The sequence below is a fragment of the Lepus europaeus genome, chromosome 7, assembly GCF_033115175.1.
Source record: "Lepus europaeus isolate LE1 chromosome 7, mLepTim1.pri, whole genome shotgun sequence".
In the NCBI taxonomy this organism is placed as follows: domain Eukaryota; kingdom Metazoa; phylum Chordata; class Mammalia; order Lagomorpha; family Leporidae; genus Lepus; species Lepus europaeus.
The window spans coordinates 60,069,716-60,085,369 of record NC_084833.1 but is presented as its reverse complement, the minus strand read 5'-3'; the positions used below and the strand labels follow the sequence as shown (position 1 = coordinate 60,085,369).

The window sequence follows — 15,654 nt, the reverse complement described above, 5'->3', positions numbered from 1 at the left end:
ATAAAACAAACACAAATTAATAAAATGTGTAAAGGAAGCAATAAAGTACTTCAAATAAATACATTAAAAAGCAAATAAAGGCAATAGCCAAAATGTTTTTTAAATTAGATATGAAAGATGAGTAGCTATTTACAGGGTACCCTCCACAGGTCCCAGGGGAGTGGACACATCCCTGGAAAGGTGCTGTTTGATACGTAGGTGGTACATGGGACAAGGGTAGTGGTTTCCAGCTCTGCAGACCTAGGTTGCTACCTGTCTATCCCATATTACAAAGAAAGCACAGAGATACAGATGAATTTGATGGCCAGCATATTTTTATTACATGAATATGGATCTGATTAGTCTTTACATTATATACAAGTGGGTTGAGAAATGGAGTAAATTAATGCTGTAAAATAAGATATGGTAATTAAGGAGGATGTGAGAATGAAATCCATGTGTGAAGAAGGAGAATATGGCAAAAATGTAGAACTGGAGTAAGACAACAGATGTGAGAACTGCCGGTATTGAATGCTTTAGTCCAGACATCTTCTGAGGCAAATGAAAACCATGACCAATATCTCTAAGTAGGACAATGTGATGAAAGTGAGATTAAACACAGAAACAGTGAAGGCAACAAATAAACCATGGATTTTGTTCACCCAGGAATTTCCTGCAGCAGGTTTTACAATGGCCGTATGCTCACAGTAGGAATGGGAGATGACTATTGTATAATAAAATTGAAATTTTCACTTTACCAATACTAGGCATGGGGCTACAAGAATGGCAGTCCTGAGGATTATCAAAGCTAGTTGAGTGATGAGCTTCTGGGTAAGGATGGTGCTGTGACTTAGTGGGGAGCAGAGGGCCACATAATGGTCTAGGGCCACTACAAACAGCATGCCTGATCCTATACAATGAAAAGTGTAACTGAGCCACATTTGAAGCAAACAAGAATCAAAATAGTTTTCTGGCAAATGAAACCAGAAGATTCCAAGCATCTTGGGCATAATGCTGCTAGCAAGAGAAATATCTGTGGCTCTGAGCACGCCTAAGAAAATCATGTGGGCTCATGGAGGCTATGCTCCAGTTTGATGACGATCAGAACAATAGATTTCCAGGCCGGCACCGCAGCTCACTATGCTAATCCTCCGCCTTGCGGCGCCGGCACACCGGGTTCTAGTCCCGGTCGGGGCACCAGATTCTGTCCCGGTTGCCCCTCTTCCAGGCCAGCTCTCTGCTGTGGCCAGGGAGTGCAGTGGAGGATGGCCCAAGTGCTTGGGCCCTGCACCCCATGGGAGACCAGGAGAAGCACCTGGCTCCTGCCTTTGGTTCAGTGTGGTGTGCCGGCCGTAGCGCGCCAGCCGCGGTGGCCATTGGAGGGTGAACCAACGGCAAAAGGAAGACCTTTCTCTCTGTCTCTCTCTCTCACTGTCCACTCTGCCTGTCAAAAGAAAAAAAAAAAAAGAACAATAGATTTCCAGTCATCTCATGCAATGAGATGATACATGGAACAGAATGGAATCCCAATCCAATCCAGCCCTGCACAGACTCCAGACCTGGGATGACAATTAGTGTCAGCACTGAAGGCATGAAGACTGGGATGTTGGAGACGGACATGGTGCCTGTGGGCCTCCTGATGCAAAGCTTCTTGGTCAGTGTTCCCGTTCCTCTTGTGCTTCCTATTTTTATCCAAAGTCTGATTTTGAGAAAACTCTAAAATCATATGATTCATCTCAATCTTACAATTGTGATGAAAACATCAATGCAAACAGACAGTGTTTTCAGGGAGGGTATCCACAAGGAAGGCAGGCTGACTGCCTTAAAACAAGAAAACTCAACTAAGTGAGTGATTTCCTTCCCACACCCATGGACAAAACGAATTAGACTCTTTTATTGTAACTGGACATGGCATTTCAATGTCATAAATATATATCTTATATACAACTACTCCACTAAAACTCTGTTCTTCCCAATTGTCATTAAACCAGGAACCATCTATTTGGGCCTGCAAATTCTCAGACTCTGACATGTATAGTAATGGAAAAGTATCCCATGAAAGAAAATAGAGATAAATAAGGGCCGGCGCCGTGGCTCACTAGGCTAATCCTCCGCCTTGCGGTGCCGGCACACCGGGTTCTAGTCCCGGTCGGGGCACCGGATTCTGTCCCGGTTGCCCCTCTTCCAGGCCAGCTCTCTGCTGTGGCCAGGGAGTGCAGTGGAGGATGGCCCAAGTGCTTGGGCCCTGCACCCCATGGGAGACCAGGAGAAGCACCTGGCTCCTGCCATCGGAACAGCGTGGTGCGCCGGCCGCAGCGCGCCTACCGCGGCGGCCATTGGAGGGTGAACCAACGGCAAAAGGAAGACCTTTCTCTCTGTCTCTCTCTCACTGTCCACTCTGCCTGTCAAAAATTAAAAAAAAAAAAAGAAAGAAAATAGAGATAAATAATTATAATTGAAGAGCATAATGTATTTATATGTAACTTTGTCATCTGGATTTATTTTTAAATCCATGTACTTTTTAGATATGTGGACCAGAGTTCCTGGACACATTTTAAATATTTAGCAGCATTATATGTTCTTTTGCTTACATATCTAAAAGTTGAAATCTTTAAGATTCTCATGTCTAATTAAAATATCTGAAATTCTATAGATCTATAGATATTCAGAGAGCAGGAACCTATAAGTGAAAAGAAACTAGGCAGCAGCAATGTATACAGTAAGAGGACTCAATGAACTCTACATATTAGCAGCCAGAACAGAGGTTAATTTTCTAGGTTTAAACTGTTCCGTGCTATGATTAGCATGGTGTTTTAGTGAGGGCATCATTAGTTTTTAATGAAATATAGCTAATCTTCAAGGCATGTAACATTTTGTGAACTTGGTAATAAGAAATTAATAGAAAATACAGATGAGGAAGGACAGATTTGTTCAAAGCTGTCAAATACAGATCCAGACAGGAAAGACAAGAGACTTAGGGAAACCACAAATTGTTCTGAAGAGGATGATAGAACAGTTGGACAGAAGTTATTCCCTTGTCAAATTTGCTAATGACTGAATTTTCTAAATCTTAGACTCTTAGGCTTTATATGAAAATTTTTGAGTAAAATAAACATGTTTTAATTTATGTGAGGTAAACAAACTTCATATATTTCATATGTATAAATTTAGGAACATAGTGATTCTTCTCACCCTATACTCCCGCCCGCCTGCACTTTAACCATTCTTCCTCTTCTCTCTCCTATTCTCACTATTAATTTTTACAAATAACTATTTTGTTTTGAATCAAGAAATTCTTAAGTTATGTATTAGAGAGAGGTTTGTGATTCTATTAAAAGTAGGGTTAGGTTGTTTCATTCTTCTCTTGCCTCTTCAATGAAGTTTCTTTTTTTTTTTAATTAAACTTTTATTTAATGAATATAAATTTCCAAAGTACTGCTTATGGGTTACAATGGCTTCCCCCTCCCAAAACTTCCCTCCCACCCGCGACTCTCCCCTTTCCTGCTCCCTCTCCCCTTCCAATCACATCATGATTCATTTTCAATTCTTTTTATATACAGAAGATCAGTTTAGTATATATTCGGTAATGATTTCAACAGTTTGCCCCCACATAGCAACACAAAGTGAAAAAAAAAATATACTGTTGGAGTACTAGTTATAGCATTAAATAACAGTGTACAGCACATTAAAGACAGAGATCCTACATAATATTTTTTTAAAAAAATTAATTAATTTTCTATGCCATTTCCAATTTAACACCAGGTTTTTTTTCATTTCCAATTATCTTTATATACAGTATATAATTAGTAAAGATCACATCAGTTTGTGCCCACGCAGAAACACAAAGTGTAAAAATACTGTTTCAGTACTAGTTATAGCATCACTGCACCTTAGATAACACATTGAGGACAGATCCCACATGGGATGTAAGTACACAGTGACTCCTGTTGCTGACTTAACAATTTGACACTCCTGTTTATGGCGTCAGTAATCTCCCTAGGCTCTAGTCATGAGTTGCCAGGGCTATGGAAGCCTTTAGAGTTCGCTGACTTTGATCTTATTCCGATAGGGTCATAGTCAAAGTGGAAGTTCTCTCCTCCCTTCAGAGAAAGGTACCTCATTCTTTGATGGCCCCGTTCTTTCCACTGGGATCTCACTCACAGAGATCTTTCATTTAGGTCTTCTTCTTTTTTTTCTTTTCCATGGTATCTTGGCTTTCCTTTCCTACAATACTCTCATGGGCTCTTCAGCCAGATCCGAATGCCTTAAGGGCTGATTCTGAGGCCAGAGTGTTGTTTAGGACGCCTGGCATTCTATGAGTCTGCTGTGTATCCCATTTCCCATGTTGGATCTTTCTCTCCCTTTTTGATTCTATCAGTTAGTATTAGCAGACACTTGTCTTGTTTGTGTGATCCCTTTGACTCTTAGACCTATCAGAGCCATCGGTTGTGAACTGAAATTGATCACTTGGACTAGTGAGATGGCATTGGTACATGCCACCTTGATGGGATTGTATTGGAATCCCCTGGTACATTTCTAACTCCATCATTTGCAGCAAGTCAGATTGTGCATGTCCCAAATTGTACATCTTCTCCCTCTCTTATTCCCACTCTTATATTTAATAAGGATCACTTTTCAGTTAAAATTTAAACACCTAAGAATAATTGTGTGTTAATTACAGAGTTCAACCACTAGTACTAGAACAACAAGAACAACAACAACAACAAACACTAAAAAGGATAAAGTATTACATTGTACATCTAGAGCCAGGACAAGAGCTGATCAGGTCATAGTTTCTTATAGTGTCCATTTCACTTCCACAGGTTTCCCCTTTGGTGCTCAGTTGTCGACGATCAGGGAAAACAAATGAAATTTGTCTCTCTGGGACTGGCTTAATTCACTCAGCATGATGTTTTCCAGATTCCTCCATCTTGCTGCAAATGACCAGGTTTCATTGTTTCTTACTGCTGTATAGTATTCTATGGAGTACATGTCCCATAATTTCTTTATACAGTCTACTGTTGATGGGCATTTGGGTTGGTTCCAGGTCTTAGCTATTGTGAATTGAGCTGCAATAAACATTAATGTGCAGATGGCTTTTTTATTAGCCAAATTAATTTCCTTTGGGTAAATTCCAAGGAGTGGGATGGCTGGGTTGTATGGTAGGGTTATGTTCAGGTTTCTGAGGAATCTCCAGACTGACTTCCATAGTGGCTTAACCAGTTTGCATTCCCACCAACAGTGGGTTAGTGTCCCTTTTTCCCCACATCCTCTCCAGCATCTGTTGTTGGTAGATTTCTGAATGTGAGCCATTCTCACCGGGGTGAGGTGAAACCTCATTGTGGTTTTGATTTGCATTTCCCTGATTGCTAGTGATCTTGAACATTTTTTCATGTGTCTGTTGGCCATTTGGATTTCCTCTTTTGAAAAATGTCTATTGAGGTCCTTGGCCCATCTCTTAAGTGGGTTGTTTGTTTTGATGTTGTGGAGTTTCTTGATTTCTTTGTAGATTCTGGTTATCAACCCTTTATCTGTTGCATAGTTTGCAAATATTTTTTCCCATTCTGTCGGTTGCCTATTCACTTTCCTTACTGTTTCTTTTGCAGTACAGAAACTTCTCAATTTGATGTAATCCCAAATGTTAATTTTGGTTTTTACTGCCTGTGCTCCTGGGGTCTTTTCCAAGAAGTCTTTGCCTGTACCTATATCTTGCAGGGTTTCTCCAATGCTCTCTAATAATTTGATGGTATTGGGTCATAGATTTAAGTCTTTAATCCATGTTGAGTGAATTTTTGTGTAAGGTGAAAGGTAGGGGTCTTGCTTCAAGCTTCTGCACATGGAAATCCAATTTTCCCAGCACCATTTATTGAATAGGCTGTCCTTATTCCAGGGATTAGTTTTGGATCTTTGATCAAATATAAGTTGGCTGTAAATGTTTGGATTGATTTCTGGTGTTTCTATTCTGTTCCATTGGTCTATCCATCTGTTTCTGTACCAGTACCATGCCGTTTTGATAACAACTGCCCTGTAGTATGCCCTGAAATCTGGTATTGTGATGCCTCCGGCTTTGTTTTTGTTGTACAAGATTTCTTTGGCTATTCGAGGTCTTCTGTGTCTCCATATGAATTTCAGCATCATTTTTTCCAGATCTGAGAAGAAGGTCTTTGGTATCTTGATTGGTATTGCATTGAATGTATAAATTGCTTTTGGGAGAATAGACATTTTGATGATATTGATTCTTCCAATCCATGAGCATGGAAGATTTCTCCATTTTTTGGTATCCTCTTCTATTTCTTTCTGTAAGGTTTTGTAGTTTTCATCGTAGAGATCTTTAACGTCTTTGGTTAAGTTTATTCCAAGGTATTTGATTGTTTTTGTAGCTATTGTGAATGGGATTGATCTTAGAAGTTCTTCCTCAGCCGTGGCATTGCCTGCGTATACAAAGGCTGTCGATTTTTGTGCATTGATTTTATATCCTGCTACTTTGCCAAACTCTTCGATGAGTTCCAGTAGTCTCTTAGTAGAGTTCTTTGGGTCCCCTAAATAAAGAATCATATCATCTGCAAAGAGGGATAGTTTGAGTTCTTCCTTCCCAATTTGTATCCCTTTAATTTCTTTTTCTTGCCTAATAGCTCTGGCTAAAACTTCCAGAACTATATTGAATAGCAGTGGTGAGAGTGGGCATCCCTGTCTGGTACCAAATCTCAGAGGAAATGCTTCTAACTTTTCCCCATTCAATAGGATGTTGGCCGTGGGTTTTTCATATATTGCTTTGATTGTATTGAGGAATGTTCCTTCCATACCCAGTTTGCTCAGAGTTTTCATCATGAAAGGGTGTTGTATTTTATCAAATGCTTTCTCTGCATCTATTGAGATACTCACATGGTTTTTCTTCTGCAGTCTGTTAATGTGGTGTATCACGTTGATTGTTTTGCGAACGTTGAACAATCCCTGCATACCAGGGATAAATCCCACTTGGTCTGGGTGGATGATCTTTCTGATATGTTGTTACATTCTATTGGCCAGAATTTTATTGAGTATTTTTGCATCTATGTTCATCAGGGATATTGGTCTGTAATTCTCTTTCAATGCTGCATCTTTTACCGGCTTAGGAATTAAGGTGATGCTGGCTTCATAGAAAGAATTTGTGATCGGTGACAACTGAGCACCAAAGGGGAAACCTGTGGAAGTGAAATGGACACTATAAGAAACTATGACCTGATCAGCTCTTGTCCTGACTCTAGATGTACAATGTAATACTTTATTCTTTTTAGTATTTGTTCTTGTTGTTCTAGTACTAGTGGTTGAACTCTGTAATTAACACACAATTATTCTTAGGTGTTTAAATTTTAACTGAAAAGTGATCCCTGTTAAATATAAAAGTGGAAAAAGAGAGGGAGGAGATGTACAATTTGGGACATGCTCAATCTGACTTGCTGCAAATGATGGAGTTAGAAATGTACCAGGGGATTCCAATACAATCCCATCAAGGTGGCATGTACCAATGCCATCTCACTAGTCCAAGTGATCAATTTCAGTTCACAACCGATGGCTCTGATAGGTCTAAGAGTCAAAGGGATCACACAAACAAGACAAGTGTCTGCTAATACTAACTGATAGAATCAAAAAGAGAGAGAGGATCCAACATGGGAAGTGGGATACACAGCAGACTCATAGAATGCCAGGCATCCTAAACAACACTCTGGCCTCAGAATCAGCCCTTAAGGCATTCGGATCTGGCTGAAGAGCCCATGAGAGTATTGTAGGAAAGGAAAGCCAAGATACCATGGAAAAGAAAAAAAAGAAGAAGACCTAAATGAAAGATCTCTGTGAGTGAGATCCCAGTGGAAAGAACGGGGCCATCAAAGAATGAGGTACCTTTCTCTGAAGGGAGGAGAGAACTTCCACTTTGACTATGACCCTATCGGAATAAGATCAAAGTCAGCGAACTCTAAAGGCTTTCGTAGCCTTGGCAACTCATGACTAGAGCCTAGGGAGATTACTGACGCCATAAACAGGAGTGTCAAATTGTTAAGTCAGCAATAGGAGTCACTGTGTACTTACATCCCATGTGGATCTGTCCTTAATGTGTTGTCTAATGTGCAGTGATGCTATAACTAGTACTGAAACAGTATTTTTACACTTTGTGTTTCTGTGTGGGTACAAACTGATGAGATCTTTACTAATTATATACTGAATTGATCTTCTGTATATAAAGATAATTGGAAATGAAAAAAAAACCTGGTGTTAAATTGGAAATGGCATAGAAAATTAATTTTTAAAAAATATCATGTAGGATCTCTGTCTTTAATGTGCTGTACACTGTTATTTAATGCTATAACTAGTACTCCAACAGTATTTTTTCACTTTGTGTTGCTAGATGGGGGCAAACTTTTGAAATCTTTACCTAATATATACTAAACTGATCTTCTGTATATAAAGAGAATTGAAAATGAATCTTGATGTGAATGGAAGAGGAGAGGGAGTGGGAAAGGGGAGGGTTGCGGGTGGGAGAGAAGTTATGGGAGGGGGGAAGCCATTATAATCTATAAGCTGTACTTTGGAAATTTATATTCATTAAATAAAAGTTTAATAAATGAAAAAAAATTTAAAAAAGAAAAAAAAATTTAAAAAAGAAATAAAATAAAAATACAAGTAGAAGAAATAAATGAGAGGAAAATACCGAGGGGGAAGAAGAGTTAATTTATGTGGATAGTGAGAGAACTCTGTCTATTGAATTATAAATGTGTTACCAGTGCTAACTTTGCACAGTACTTTTTTTTTTTTTTTTTGGACAGGCAGAGTTACACAGTGAGAGAGAGAGACAGAAAGGTCTTCCTTCCGTTGGTTCACCCCCGAAATGGCCACTACTGCCAGTGCTCTGCGCCGATCCAAAGCCGGGAGCCAGATGCTTCCTCCTGGTCTCCCATGCGGGTACAGGGCCCAAGCACTTGGGCCATCCTCCACTGCCTTCCCAGGCCACAGCAGAGAGCTGGACTGGAAGAAGAGCAACCAGGACAGAACCAGCGCCCCAACCGGGACTTGAACCCGGTGTGCTGGAGCTGCAGGTGGAGGATTAGCCTAGTGAGCGCAGGACCGGCCACACAGTACTGTTTAACTGAAATATGTGCATATTATAATCACACAAGTTGAGTTCATGGTTACAACATATACAACATTAAATTAATACAATACTGTGCAACACAAGAAATATCTCTACTTCTACTTCTCTTTCCAAATATATTACTGGAGAAAGGGAAAACCAGTTTCTCTATGAAACTCTTCATATTACAACACAGGGATAATGATTGCTCCTGATTCAGTGGTCCTGGTTTCCCCAGAAGACCATACCAGAATTCTAATAACTATACTTCTAGAACTTCAGAAAAAAAAATGTGATAAGTCAATAGAAATGACCAGCATGAGAAGCAGAGAAACTATTATGTATGGTGTTTAAAACTAAACCGAAACATATGTTGATCATAGTGCCCAGACAATATTACAAATCCATTAAATGTTCAGTATTATACTACTGCTATGGGACAGATCATGCAATCTTGGTTATTATCTCATGGCAAAGAATTTCCACATGGACCAGGGACAGTTAAAAAAAAAAAGCAAGATTTATTTAACTGAGAAAGCCTAATACCACAATCAGGAAGGTTCTCCAAGGATGGAACTGCCAGCAAAGCTTGGAGGTACTGGCTACTTTTATGTACTAAAGTGGCTACATATATTTAGCCAATCAAGAAATTAACAGAATAACAGCTAATAACTAAACAGATGCCTAGAAGAAAAATCAATCAGTTACCTAGGATAACAACCAATCAGAGGAAGGGATAACCCCATGAGAGGGCTGGGTTTTGTAATCTGGTGTAGCCTGCTCTCATGGTGAAACTAAAAACCAATCAGGGGGCTGTAATTGGTAATCATTGCCACCCTATCTCATGAATAAAAAAATCTAAGTTTTGCTACAGGCAGCCTCAGGGAGGAGGCAAGCCCTTGTCCACCCTAAATGGATTCTGCCCCTGTTCTTATTTTGACAGAAGCTTGACCTAACAACCTATGAACCTCTCTAATCCCCACAATAACACATATATCATTATTATTTGTAGTACTGGCTTTACAGAACCATGGCAAATTTTAAATTAATGATGTCCATTGGGATAATTATTGATCACAACAGTTTCTTAAGGCAATAACTTTACTAACACTACCAAGACTTCATACAACTGATAAAATAATCCAGGATGTTCATTGCTTCCCTTCTTTTTCCATTCCAGTATCAGGGGTCATAATAAAAGCTGACAACCTCCTCAAGTCACAATATCTTAGAGACATCTGATACACCATGATAGGGCTCCCAGGGCTGGAAGACACATACACATGAATCTCCATCCCCATCTATTCAGTGTATAGAGTTGCTATTATCCCTGGTCATCACCGAGTACAGTCCTCATACTCATGTACATTTTCTTTTCTCATCTGCACCAGCAGATATCTTTCTCTCCACAATCACTATACCAAAGATGCTGGCAATCTTCCGAAGATATTTTCTTTTGGAAACTGTGTATCTCAGATGATTTTCCTCCACTTCATCTTTGTGGCAGAGGTTGCCACATTGCTGGCCATTGCTTTGCTCCCTGATTTGGGGCCACAACATACAACTCCATTACATACCCTCCTACCTAAGCTGTATGTGGTGGTTCAACCTACTCTAAAGCCCTGAGTTTTTGGAGTTAAGATCAAGCAAATCCAGGAGAGAGTTATCCAAGTGTTTTCTTTGAACAAGACATGTTGCTTCTTAAGAGGCTTCATTCTTCGTTTGCCCAAATATATAAAAAATTAAGAGTACCTAACTTTATAGTGTATTTCTTGTATCATGTCAATAACAAAAAGATGGACAATAACAAAAGATTCACGGGTAAATGATACAATATTAAAATTTTGCTGGTTATCCTGCTGCTTATCAGAACAACACTAAATCAAGGACACACAATTTTCTCCATAATGTTCAGTTTTGTTAAAAAAAAAAAAGGCTTAGAACATGAGAGTTGAATATTCAGTTTCAATTTTATATTGAATGAGTAGCTTAGAACTAAAGGTACAGCTTACCTTCATTTTGTAAAATTTTAAAACAAAGCTGTAAGTCACCATGAGATTTTCCTTGTCTATTTTCCTGTAATTTTACCTCTGCAATTAAAAAAAATAGTCCTCACAGATTTGGCATCTTGATTAAAATTTTGAGGATTTGAGTTCCAAGTTCAAATTTCAAATTCCAGATAGCTGATTTTGGTCTTAGATATATATTCTTTCTTGTCATCTGTAAGTTTATCTTCTTAGGGGGCTTACAATATTATATACTTTATGAGATTGTTGATAACATTAAATGAGGTGATTCATATAAATTCTTTTTTTAAGAAGGGGGGGGGTCTTCCATCTGCTGGTTCACTCCACAAATGGCTGCAACATCCAGAGCTGTACCTATCTGAAGCCAGGAGCCAGGAGCTTCCCACGGACCTCCCAAGCAGGTGCAGAGGCAAAAGAACTTGGCCCATCTTCTACTGTTTCCCAGGCCATAGAGAAAGATGGATCAGATGTGGAACAACCTGGAATCGAACTGGCACCCATGTGGGATGCCAATACTGCAGGTGGTAGCTTTACCTGCTACACCACAGAACTGGCCCCAAAACTTTTTTTAAATAAATGAATTTATTTATCTGAAAGGCAGAGTTATATAGAGGCAGAGGCAGACAGAGAGAGGTCTTCCACCTGCTGGTTCACTCCCCAAAGGGCCACAATGGCTGGAGCTTGGCTGGTCCAAAGCCAGGACCCAGGAGCTTCTTCCAGGTCTTCCACATGGGTGCAGGGACCCAAACGTGTTGTTGCCTTCTGCTACTGCTTTCTCAGACCACATAAAAGTGTTGGATCAGAAGTGGAACAACCAAGACATGAACTGGCATCCAAATGGGATGGCTGTGTCACAAGTGCCATCTTTACCTGCTATGCTTCAATGATGGCCCAGTTAGAATGGCTCTGACACAGAAATCAACAAACAACAAATGTTGGCAAAGATGTGGAGAAAAAGGTGCCCTAATTCCTTGTTGTTTGGAATGTAAATTGGTGTAACCATTGTGGAACACAGTATAGAAATACTTCAGAAAGCTTAAAATAGATCTACCACATGACCTAGCAATCCCACTCCTGGGGATTTATCTAAGGGAAATGAAATTGGCATTTTAAAGAGTTATCTATATCCCAAAGTTATTGCAGCTCAATTCATAATAGCTAAGATATGAAATGAACCCACATGTCCATCACCTGACTGGATAAAGAAAGTGTGTTATATATACATTATGGAATACTACTTAGCTACAAAAAAAGAATAAAATCCTATCTTTTGCAACAAAGGTGGCTAGGTACTGGAAAAGCTTGAAATGAGAATGTCATTTACAGTAATAAAACTAGACTAGGAAAGTGGTTGATCTTTTATTAATTACTTGAACTGCTTATTCAGCAAGATTTAACTTTTTCATAATGAGTTCATCCAAAAATACACTCAGACTAGTATGCATTATAAGGTGAATATTTTACAAACAGATTTGACTCAGAAATTATGATTGCCACCCACTATATATTCATATTCTCAATTATAAAATGTGTCACAAAATCATGCATGCATACCATGACTTAATGATGGTTGTGAGAAATTAGAGAGGGAGGTATTTATAACATAAGAAACATTATTGAACCAGCAGTTATAAATCCATTTACACTTACTTTACCCTGTGCTTTGTAACTTGTGAAGTTATGAATAGGTTCACATTTGATCTCCAGACTTAGGATGCTTTCAAGGAGAATAATCTCTGGACTCTTCTTCGTATCTGCTGGGTTTTGATACTATAAATAATTGGGTTCATCATGGGTGGGAAAAGGATATAGATGTTACCCATGAGGACGTGAACAAGTGGAGAGAGGTGTTTCCCAAATCGGTGCACCATAGTCAGACCAATGATTGGGATGTAGAAAACCAAAACTGCACAGATGTGAGACAGACAAGTTTGCAAAGACTTGATTCTCTCTTCCTGCGAAGCAATAGCTAAGACAGTATGCAAGATCACGATGTAGGAGATAAGTATGAGCACTGCATCCAACAACAGATTGCTGATAACCAGGGCCAGAGCATAGATGCTGTTGAAGTGAATATCTGAACAGGCAATCCTTAGTAAGTCTTGGTGTAGGCAGAAGGAGTGAGAAAGGATGTGAGGACGGCAATAATTTAAGAACTTCAAACGGATAATGACTGGAGGTATGAGCAAAGAGCTCCTGCATAGGATTGTCACCCCAATTTTCATGATTTTGTCATTAGTTAGGATGGAGGAATAGCGTAATGGGTTGCAAATGGCAATATAGCGGTCAAAAGCCATAGCGAGCAGGACAGAAGACTCCATGAAAGACAGACCGTGGATGAAATACGACTGGGCAATGCAGGAATCCAAGCTGATCTCTCTAATGAAGCCCCACAGGATCCCCAGAACTGTGTGCACGGTAGATAGTCCCATGCACAGGTCAGTGAGGGCCAGCATGGCCAGGAAGTAGAACATGGGCTGGTGCAGGCTCACCTCAGTCCGGATCACATGCAGCACCATGCAGTTTCCCAGGAAAACCATAGCGTAGATGGTGGAGAAAGGGATGGAGATCCAGAGATAGTGGACTTCTAGGCCAGGAAACCCAGTGAGAACAAATCTTGAGTTGTTAGAGTTTGAGATTGAGATAGCAGACATGAATAGAAGACTGAAAATATGCCTAGAGTAAATTGTAAATTACATAAATTTGTGATCCTCTACTTTCTAGTAATGCTTGTTTGATTTTGGAATAATATAAAGTTTCCCTAAGTTCATAAACTCAATAAAATAGAAACTTGATTATGTTTTCTTTAAGGGCAGAAATCTGTAGAATAGATGTGGAACTTCCCTCGATAGGAACAAGGGATGTGGGAAGGTTCAGGACTTTTATGCAGAGACCATAATGTCACTGGGCTCACGAGACTTTGTTCAGAGGCTCGACTTCTGGGAGTCTCTGGGGGTCTTGATCATTCCTAAAGGAAGACAATATATAATCGCAGATGTGTATTGCTTCCATGGCTGGCATTACCCTTAGGAGAATGAGAAACATACAAGTCATTAGGCAAAAATAGAAATCAACTGCAGAGTTAATCAATGCTATAGACCAAATGGACCTAATTAATATCTATAGAACTTTTCATTCTACAGTTGCAGAATAACATTCTTCTTACCAGTGCATGGAACTTTCTCTAGGATAGGCTATATGTTGGATCATAAAGCAAGTCTCAGCAAATTCAAAAAAATCAAAATCATACCATGCATCTTCTCTGACCACAATGAAATGAAGCTGGAAATCAACAACTTGAAAATCTTTAAAACATATGGAAACACATGGAGACTGAACAACATGCTCCTGAATGAACAGTGGATCATAGAAGAAGTCAAAAGAGAAATAAAAAAAATTCTGGAGAAAAATGAAGATGACAATACAAGATATCAAATCTTATGGAATACAGAAAAGGCAGTGTTACAAGGAAAGTTTATAAAAATTGGCACTTAAGTAAAGAAATTGAAAGGCACCAAATAAGTGAGCTATCAATGCATCTCAAGTGCCTAGACAAACAATAACAAACCAAACCCAAAATTAGGAGAAGAAAAGAAATAATGAAAAATAGAGAAGAGATAAGCAAAACAGAAACAAAAACTATTACAAAAGATCAGCAAAGGGAAGAGTTGGTTTTTCAAAAAAAAAAATACAAAATTGATACATCATTGACCCAACTAAAAAAAAAAGAAAAAAACAGGGAGAAGATCCAAATAAAAAATTAGAGATGAAAAAGGAACTGTAACAGATACCAAAGAAATAAAAAGAATCAGAAATTAAAATAAATTAAAATAAAAAGAATCAGAAATTACTACCAAGAGCTGTATGCCAACAAACCCAACAAACCTAGAAGAAATGGATAGATTTCTGGACACATACAACCAACCTAAATTAGACCATGAAGACATAGGAAACATAAACAGACCCGTAATCAAGAGAAAGAGCCTCACAACAAAGAAAAGCCAAGGACCTGATGGCTCCACTGCTGAATTCTACAAGACATTTAAAGAAGAACTAACTCGAATTCTTCTCAAGCTATTCCAAACAATTGAAAGGAAGAGAATTTTCCCAAACTCCTTCTATGAAGCCAGCATCACCTTAATTACTAAGCCTGAAAATGATACAACAGAGAAAGAGGGCTATCGACCAATTTCCCTAATGAACATAGATGCAAAAATACTCAACAAAATACTATCCAATGAATTCAACAAAACATAAGAATGATTATTTATCAAGATAAAGTGGGATTATCCCTGGCATGCAAAGGTGGTTCCACATTTACAAATTAATCAATGTGATACATCACATTAACAAACTGAAGAACAAAAAGCATATGATTATCTCAATATATACAGAGGAAGCATTTGATAAAATGCCACATTTTTCATGATGAAAACTTTAAGTAATTGGGTATAGAAGGAACATTCCTCAACACAATCAAAACAATTTATGACAAGCCAACAGCCAGTGTCTTATTGAATGGAGAAAAGTTGGGAGCATTCCCAC

The 15,654-nt window shown here is 38.9% G+C and overlaps 1 protein-coding gene and 1 pseudogene across 1 annotated transcript; both read right to left on the bottom strand.

Moving 5' to 3' along the window:
- Positions 1–256: 256 nt before the first annotated feature.
- LOC133763800 (olfactory receptor 52A1-like) lies at positions 257–1,599 on the bottom strand (annotated as a pseudogene).
- An 11,219-nt stretch (positions 1,600–12,818) lies between these two features.
- On the bottom strand, positions 12,819–13,763 carry LOC133764511 (olfactory receptor 51V1). Its single transcript, XM_062198186.1, has one exon. The coding sequence runs from the start codon at positions 13,761–13,763 to the stop codon at positions 12,819–12,821; it is 945 nt and encodes a 314-aa protein (XP_062054170.1).
- Between the last annotated feature and the right edge of the window lie 1,891 nt (positions 13,764–15,654).

Coding starts and splice junctions, on each gene's coding strand:
- LOC133764511 (XM_062198186.1), bottom strand. CDS start 13,763: ATGTCTGCTATCTCAATCTCAAACTCTAACAACTCAAGATTTGTTCTC.